The sequence below is a fragment of the Lutra lutra genome, chromosome 10, assembly GCF_902655055.1.
Source record: "Lutra lutra chromosome 10, mLutLut1.2, whole genome shotgun sequence".
Lineage (NCBI taxonomy): Eukaryota > Metazoa > Chordata > Mammalia > Carnivora > Mustelidae > Lutra > Lutra lutra.
The window spans coordinates 100,212,171-100,221,779 of record NC_062287.1 but is presented as its reverse complement, the minus strand read 5'-3'; the positions used below and the strand labels follow the sequence as shown (position 1 = coordinate 100,221,779).

Sequence of the window (9,609 nt, the reverse complement as noted above, 5' to 3'; positions counted from 1 at the left end):
TGGCCTCTCTTTGTCTTTCAAGGTTTGTCCTATAGCAAAGGTCAACAATACAAATGGATTCTAAATGCTGTGGCACATTGGTGAACATGAGTGATAGAATATTGTACAAAACATGTTCGGGGCTCCTGGGGGGCTCTCTCAGTTAAGCATCTGCCTTCAGCTCAGATCATGATCCCTTGGTCCTAAGATCAAACCCCACATGGGACTCTCTACCCAGTGGAGAGTCTGCTTCTCCCTCTTACTCTCCCTTTCATCTCTCTCTCTCTCTCTCTCTCTCTCTCTCTCTCACATAAATAATCTCTAGAAATTGTTCATATTTCGGTAAACACTAAAGTCAGCATACACCAAACACCGTAACATAATAATTTTCATTTTTTTTCTTTCTTCCTTCCTCCCTTCCTTTCCTTTCTTCCTTCCTTCCTCTCTCTCCCTCTCTTTCTTTCCTTCTCTCTTTCTCTTTCTCAACCCCCCCTTTCCCTTTTATTTATTTATTTTTTGCCTAACACATATTGTTCAGTATCTTCTGACATTTTTTCAACAATTTTGTAGTTTCCTTCATATTATTTTAGATATAGAGTGAACTTTCAGTTTATTCAGATCTACTACTTGACACTGGACAACAGAAGCCAAGACAAGTAATACGTCTCAGCAATGACATATGTAGTTAGAATCCATAGTTATTAACTTTCTATACCAGACATCTTTTTTTATATTTTTCATAACACAACAATGTTTCTTTAAAAGTGACACTCATTGGGTTCTTTCCTGAGGGTAAAGAAGGTAGTATAAGGCCATGTTTTGTCTTAGAGATAGTGCTTTGGGTATCCAGTAAAGTCACATCCTGATCTATCACTTGTCTGATTATTTATGAAACAGTTTAGAACAAGCACAAAGAAGAATGGATAAAGGAAATTGTTCTTCCGTGACTGGATTCATTTTCTTGGGAATTACCAATAACCCTGGGATGAAAGTGACTCTATTCACCATCATTTTGGTTATTTACCTCATTAATCTCCTGGCAAATCTTGGAATGATTATTCTAATTAGAATGGATTCCCAACTGAACACACCCATGTACTTTTTTCTAAGCCATCTCTCCTTCTGTGACCTCTGTTATTCTACAGCAATTGGGCCCAAGATGCTGGTGGATTTATTCGCCCAAAACCAATCAATTCCCATCACCGGCTGTGCTCTGCAATTCTTGATCTTCTGTACTTTTGCAGATTCTGAATGTCTGCTGCTGGCAGTGATGGCCTTTGATCGGTACAAAGCCATTAGCAACCCTTTGCTCTACACAGTCAGCATGTCCAACAGACTGTGCTCCCTGCTCATGGCTGCGGTTTACATGCTGGGAACAGCAGATGCTTTGTTACACACGACTTTATCATTCCGCTTATGTTTCTGTGGATCGAATGAGATTAATCATTTCTTCTGTGATGTGCCTCCTCTCCTATTGCTGTCTTGCTCAGATACACAGGTCAATGAATTAGTGATATTCACCGTTTTTGGATTCATTGAACTGAGTACCATTTCAGGAGTGCTTGTCTCTTATTGTTATATAATCTTATCAGTCTTGAAGATCCACTCTGCTGAGGGGAGGTTCAAAGCTTTCTCCACCTGCACCTCCCACTTAACTGCTGTTGCAGTTTTCCAGGGAACCATGCTCTTTATGTATTTCCGGCCGAGTTCTTCCTACTCCCTTGATCAAGACAAAATTACTTCATTGTTCTACACCCTTGTGATTCCCATGTTAAACCCACTGATTTATAGCCTACGGAATAAGGATGTGAAAGGGGCCCTAGAAAAACTGAAAAATAAAATATGGCTTTAAGTATTTATATTCCAATGAGCACATACACTCACATACAGAAAGTGATTATTATTTTCATAAAATTACTTAATATGATCTATGAAAAATATAATTTCCTCAAATACTTAAATAAGTATCTGTACTGAAATTCAACCATAAGAAAAAGCTACAGTTCCTCTAATCTGTTATGTTTCACTATGTTCTTTCATTTATTTATGAAACTATTTCTTTGTGCAAAACATCCCGGCCATATATTTTGCCAAATATTTACTTGCTTATTTTTCATTTAAGCATTATTACAAGTATACTTGGATTTATTATTGAGTACTCACTAAGTACTTTTCGTTCGCTTAGGTATATTGCACTTCATGATAAATCCAGGGGTTTCCAAACTAATGAATCTTATAATCTAGAAGAATAAACAAACATTAATTAACTAAGCACTCAAATAGTTCATAATAAGTCTTAAAACTTTCATGAAGTAAAAACTAAGGGTTAACTATCTAGAAAAATGAAAAAAATCAAGAAGAAATGAAAAAAATCTAGAGAAAACATTAAAAACTAGTGTGCAAAGAAAGGCTTACCTAGATGATGATATAGTCCCAGATATTTAAAAAAAAAAACAAAAAAAAAAAAAACCAAAAGAATAAAAACAAAAAAAAAGTAAGATGGAAAAAGTAAGAGATTCTAGGTAGAGGGTCTGAAAGTTACAGAGGTCTTGAGGTGAGCAGTTCTGTCCCTTAGGAATTAAGAAAGTCCAACAGGTATAGGTTATAAAAAACAATGCAAAGTGCCTGGGTCAATTACATCATTGTGCTGAGATTATTAAGAATTCCTGCATCACTTTCTCAAAGAAGGTTTCCTTCCCATCTTTCCCTCTTCTCAGCTTTGATTAAATGTCCCATTTTATATTCACAGATAACCATCTCCTTTAAGTATTGTTTCAATATTGCTTGGTTTGTTAAATCACTGCCCCCAAAATAAGATGGCAAGCCTTCTTTGTTCAAGGACTGAACATCCCATCCCTGTTATCCAGTCCCTGCATTGTGCCAAAGACAAGAAATGGCCAAATAATTAACTGAAGGTATGGTATGTGGCTTGAATAAATATATTTTATAATTCTTCAGAAAGTACATAAAATGGTTGTGGTTACTAAAGTAATGGATCTCTACAAAATTACAGATTAATTATGCCAGAAGTAAGAGCATTTTTCCACGCACATGCTTGGTATCTGTCAATTTCATCTGTCTGTGCTCTACTTTCTGATGGTTAATGTACTAAATTAGCTTTCTGTGACATTGTGAGAATGGCATATACTTGAAGGATCATATAAGATGCAAGGACACTCTTAATTATCAATTGTAACTATAGAAATTAAAAGCTATTGAATGTAGGGGTGCCTGGACATCTCAGTTGTTTGGACAACCAACTCTTGGTTTTGGCTCAGGTCATGATCTCATGGGTTGTGAGAAAGAGCCCCTTTTGTGTTCCACACACAGTGGGGAGTCTGCTTGAAGATTCTCTCCCTATAACCCTGCCCCCACTCATGTGCGCTCTTTCTCTTCACATAAATAAATATATTTTTTAAAGCCATTGAATGTCTTAAATTTTCTAGTTAACTGTTTTGAAATACATTTCTATGAAAAAATTTCAGAAGAGACAAACCCAAGGAGATTCTTTAATTTTCAAAGGGGCAATCGTGGGACCCTTCCCAGTTATACCATATCTTGTGGGGGGGAAAAATCTATGGAACTTTTTTTTTTTTTTTAATACAAGGCTTTAAGTGTTTCCACCTGAACCATAAGCTCTCAATTAATACATACTCTTTTTGAAATTGTAACTTAGGAGCAGCAGCTTAGTAGAAAATACTGTTTGAAATACATTGTCCATAAAAAATTGGGTGAAGTAGATTGCTGGTAATTCAGGAAATGTAAATATGTTATCTAGTTAACCCATCACTCTCCCTGCCAACAATTATACATTAACAACATCTAAAACCTGATTTGATCTACATACATATTGACCGTTGTATCAGATCTAGTAGGTCTGAACTAGAAGAAATAAAATTTTAGAATTGACTAATTTATTAATTGTGGGCTTCCTTTGTCTGGATTTTGAGAGGTTTCATAACACATTATAGGGGACAATTTTTAGGTGATTTGTAACTCAGATGGAAACTTGTGTAGATGGTTTGCAGTGTCTCTTTTATCTTGTTACTTTTACCTAGATGGGGAACATCGTTTCAAAAGGTTTTGATGTATTTCAGCCTAGGTCAATCCTCATCATTCCCTTCCCTCTGTAATCTCTGTATCACATCCTTCTTGCATATACCCAATGACAGATAGTAAATATTATTGTCCACTTGAGACTTTTAGGAGTAAAGAGGAGGTCTTCGAAGTGATGATACAAGAGACCTTGAATTCCCCTCCTCCCATGGATACCCCAAATTAACAGCTACATAGTACAATTCCCTTTAAAAGAAATCAAGAAAATACCTCAGTAACTATTACACATTGAGCAAATGAGAAAATACCCACATTAAATCAGAGGAAAAGTTGACACAGCTTTGCCATAAACCCCACCCTTGGCACAGGGGCATACAGTTGGGAGAGATCCCCTGGCTTATGGTTTATGGCCCACATCTAGTCTCCCAACATTTAACAGTCCCACTAAAAGGGTAGACTTCCAAATTCCCTCACTCCAAAGACCAATGAGCCTTAACATCACAACATTCATAAGACTATAGCAAATAAAATGGGAGCTGCAGCCATCATACCAGGGCTCAGAGCAGGGATAACAGAAGAGCCCATCTTTCAGTCTTTCCCCAAAGAAGGTCTATTTGTACAATTTAAAAGCCCGTGGGTCAGGCTTCTGGCTTTGCATGCTACTAGGAGCTGATTGGGATCCTCCTTATACACCAGAGAAGCCCGTGGACATGCCCCCCATTCTCTCCCTCCTGCTGACCTGAAGTCACCAATATCTCATTAAAAAAAAAAAAAAAGAGTTTATACACATGTCTGCACCCAATTTTGCAATTGCCACCTGAGGAATGTGTTCCCAGACCACCCGATTCTGAAGTCAAAAGTGTTTCCATTCACCAATGCCAAAGAATTTTAAAATCATTTACATTATCTATGCCAACCATAATGGCATGAAACTAGAAATCAAAAAGAAGACAAAAACGAAAATTCACACATGTATGAAGGTTAAACAACATGTTCTTGAATAAACAGGTTAAAGAGGAAACCAAGAAAGACCTCAAAAAGTGTCCTGAGACAAAAATGGAAACACAACATATCAAAAATTAGGGAATGAAGCAAAAACGGTACTAAGTGGGAAATTATAGTAATAAATGCTAAAATTAAGAAAAAAAAAAACCCACAAAGATCTTAAATAAACAGCCTAAGTTTACATGTCAAGGAACTGGAAAAGAAAAACAAAGTCCAACATTAGTACAAGGAAGGAACTAACAAAGATCAGAGCTTAAAGAAGTGAAAGAGACATTATAAAGAAAATAAATAAGTTCAATCAAACTAAGAGCTTGTTTTCTGGAAAGATAAATAAAACAAACAAATCTTTAGCTAGATTTACCAAGACAAAAAGAGAGAAAACTCAAATAAATATTATTATAACTGAAAGAAGATACACTTGAATCAATAGCACACAAATATAAAGAATCATAACGGCTTACCATGAATAATTATAATTATATGTCAACAATTTGAACATCCTGGAAGAAACGAATAAGTTTCTAGGGCATAAAACTGACCAAGACTGAATCATGCAAAAATAGAAAATCTGAATAGATTAATTGCCATTAAGGAGATTAAATCAGTAATCTAAACCCTCCTCAAAAAGAAAATTCAGGACCGAGATGTGTTCATTGGTGAATTCTACCAAACACTTTAAGATGTAATAAATAGTTCTTTTCAAACTCTTCCAGAAATTAGAAGAAGTATTATTTCCAAACTCATTTTATGAGACCATCACTACCCTAAAATCAGCAACAAACAAGGACACTACAAGAAAATTAAAGGCCAATATCCCTGATGGGCATAGAGGCAAAAGTTTCCACAGTATAATCACAAGCCAAACTCAACAGTGAACAAAAAAGAGTCATAATCCATAATCAAGTATGATTTAGTCTGGGGATGCAAGGATGGTCCAACATTCTTAAATCTGTCAATATGTTATAGCACATTAACAAAACAAGAGATAAAAATCATAAGACAAAGCTTCGGTTTATCAGACACCTAAAGGGCTTTTTCTCATAATGTCTCAAAATCGTTTTTAGTCTGTATAGGCTAACAGAAAGAGCCAGATAACCTATTTCAATTATGTCTCAGTTTCTAAATACCTCAGTGATTTGGGTTAAGTCGTAGTCAACTATCTTCTTTATCTTCTCTCAGGAAATTTAGAATTATCATGGATAGCAAACAAATTTCCAATAATTTTCATTTATTAATTAGAAAACACTGTCAGTACCTCTTGATTTGAGAAAGACTTTAAGGCTAAATCTAGGGTTAGTGGGAAAGAGAACTATGATCAGTTAATAATACTGATCACAGTCAGAGTAGGGTAGAGAGAATTGAAATGGCATCAGACATGCCATATATTGGACATCTCTGCATCAGATAACTTCTCTCATTTTTGACAGTTCTCTTAGATTTGACAGTTTTTGAGGCAACAAAATTTTATTCAGTAATCTTAAAACACAAAACACAAAACACAAAACCACTAACCTAAATATGTCCTGTATTTTAGCATACTTAACAGCTCCTGCTGTTTGTGAGTCTGAAATATGGTAGCTCCCATTTATCCACAGGGGACACCTCCCAAGATACCCCCAGTAGATGCCTGAAACCTCAGCTAGTACCATAACCTATGTATACTATGTTTTTTTTTCCCTTTTCCTATGCACACCTATGATAATGTTTAATTTGTAAACTGAGCACAGTAAAAGATTAAGAACAATAACAATAAAATAAAATAATTATTTATAAAGTACTGTAAAAAAAAATCATATGATCCTCTCAATAGATGCAGCAAACACAATTGACAAAATTCAATATCATTTTGTGATAAAACTTTCCATAGACTGGGTAGAGAAGGAAATTACCTCAACATGAACAAAGATCCCATATAACAAGACCACAGCTAACATAATACTCCATGGTGCAAAGGTGAAACTTACCCTTTCACATGAAGAACAAGATAAGGACGCCCACCCTTACCACTTTTATTCAAAACAATAGTGAAAATCCTAACCACAACAATTAAGAAACAAAAGTGTCCAAATTGGAAAGGAAGAAATCCAATGGTCTCCATTTGGAGATGACATGATATTATATAACAGGATCCTAAAGACTCCAGGAAAAAACAGAACCAATAAAAATATCAGTACAGTTGCTGGATATAAAATCAACAAACAAAAAATTGCTTGCTTTTTTATATACTAACAATGATCCGTTAGACAAATATAAAAAAATGCCATTAACAGTAACATGAAAAAATAAAATACTTAAGTACAAATTTAGTTAAGGAGGTGAAAACTGTACACTAAAAACTATAAGATATTGATAGTTGAGGAAGACACAAATGAATGGAAAGATATTCCAAGCTCATACACTGAAAGAATTGTCAGTTGGAAATCAGGAAGTATTTTGTTCTCCAGTTTTTTTCTGTTTTCTCAAGTATTTTGGCTTTTTAAGGTCTTCCTTTGTTTGTTCATACAAACTTTAAGGTGGTTTTTCCTATTACAGTGATAGTCATCATTGGAATTTTGATAGGAATTGTATTGAAGATGGCTATTTTGACAATATTTAGAGAGGACACAAAATTACACTCCAATACTTCTTAACTTTGTAAAAGTTGAAATGAATAAAAACAAACTAACTGAAAGAAAAATAGAATCAGGGCGTTCCCGAAAGCCTCCCTCATGGTCAAATGCAAGTATGAGCTATATGAGTTGAAATAGTTTGCAAAACCTCTTTATTTCCTCTTCTCCGCCACCAATTCATCCAATCACTTAAAATATTTACCAACTGATACTAAATTAGACACTACTTCTGCCAGTCTCGGTGCTAGGGCTGCAGGTTTCACAGAACTTAGCCAAGGCCAGCTATTATTTCTAAAAAGCTTATGGTGTAAGAGGGTTCCCCTTTCTCCACATCCCCTCCAACACATGTTGTTTCCTGTTTTGCTAATTTTGTAAGGTGGTATCTCAATGTGGTTTTAATTTGAATCTCCCTGATGGCTAGTGATGATGAACATTTTTTCATGTGTCTGATAGCCATTTGTATGTCTTCATTGGAGAAGTGTCTGTTCATATCTTCTGCCCATTTTTTGATATGATTATCTGTTTTGTGTGTGTTGAGTTTGAGGAGTTCTTTATAGATCCTGGATATCAAACTTTTGTCTGTACTGTCATTTTCAAATATCTTCTCCCATTCTGTGGGTTGCTTTTTGTTTTCTTGACTGTTTCCTTTGCTGTGCAGAAGCTTTTGATTTTGATGAAGTCAGTTATGCTGAAAATAAAAAAAAAGAGAGAAAAAAAGAAAAAAAAAAGCTTATGGTGTAGTAAAAGACACATATCTGAATGAAATAAAAATAATTCAAGAAAAAAGTATATGGGTGTTATAGTCATAAATTAATTCAAATCCTGCTGGATAACATGGTTGTAAGAATGATCAAATGTGCTTCATGAAAACAAAGTATTAAATATAACTGTTAAAGAATGGTCATACTTCTAAGTGGGAAAAGGGAAGAGATTGTTTTGGAAGTGGAAGAACCAGTATAGAAAGAAGTAATAATAAATAATGATTAACAAATACTTATTTAATAAATTTATGAATTTAATAAATCAAAATAAATAATAATTGAGATAAAAACAATGAAATAAAGGGTCTATTTAAATTTCATTAGATGTCTGGAGGAAGATGCCATAGACTCAGGATAGCAACGACTCATACTGTAATATCATTTTACCTTCCTAAAGAGGATCCATGTGATGCAAATGCAAAGAATTCAAATTCAGCCTTTGCTAAAATTGTTACAGCAGTCACAGGGGAAAATACAGAACTAGAAATCTGATTAATCACATGTTTGTATACAGAAGTGTGAGGGCAAAGGCGTGAGAGACTTCAGTCACAAAGGACACTAAATAAAAACAAAATGCAATCTGTTTGTGGTGTTCAGCTACCAGGGGCAAGCATAGCAAGACTTGCTCATCACGGGTAGGTTTCCAAGTCACCAAATTTAAAGAATGATGAATAAAAAACTTTCTATTGGAAAAGTGAGGAATCAAATATTCAGAAAATATAAATGAGTATTTTTTTTTACTTATTTCATTTGGGTAATAATCTGTCATCTAGTGGCAAAAATATATATTTCTTATAAAACAGGGTGTTTTGGAGTAATTTTCACTAGTGAATTTATAGTTTTTCTTATATCTAAACCAAAGTAAAGAAGAAAAACATTATTTAATCATGAGAAAGGGTATATGTAAATTTAAGATTTTTTCTAGTTTTTAAACCAATAAAAATTGAGATATCACAATACAAATACCAATTTGTATAAATTCAGCCCCATATGAACACATACCATATTTATGCCCATCCAAAACAAACTGAGGCCATCACTTATATTCCAATTGTCATCTATCAACAGAAAGACAGGTGCATGCATATATGTACATATATACACAAATAGAAGCCTATATATATCAAAAATATCTATTTCTTGTACCCAGCTTTATTTTTTTTAAAACTTGTTTATTTATTTGAGAGAGAGTGGGAGAG

The 9,609-nt window shown here is 34.5% G+C and overlaps 1 protein-coding gene across 1 annotated transcript; it reads left to right on the top strand.

Annotated features, from left to right (window-relative positions):
• The first annotated feature begins 895 nt into the window (after positions 1-895).
• Positions 896-1,831, top strand: LOC125079452 (olfactory receptor 5W2-like). Its single transcript, XM_047693054.1, has one exon. It carries the CDS (start codon positions 899-901, stop codon positions 1,829-1,831), a length of 933 nt encoding a protein of 310 aa, XP_047549010.1. The 5' UTR covers positions 896-898.
• Positions 1,832-9,609: the final 7,778 nt, after the last annotated feature.

Excerpts from the sequence above, each read along its gene's own strand:
- LOC125079452 (XM_047693054.1), top strand. The coding sequence starts at position 899 with ATGGATAAAGGAAATTGTTCTTCCGTGACTGGATTCATTTTCTTGGGA.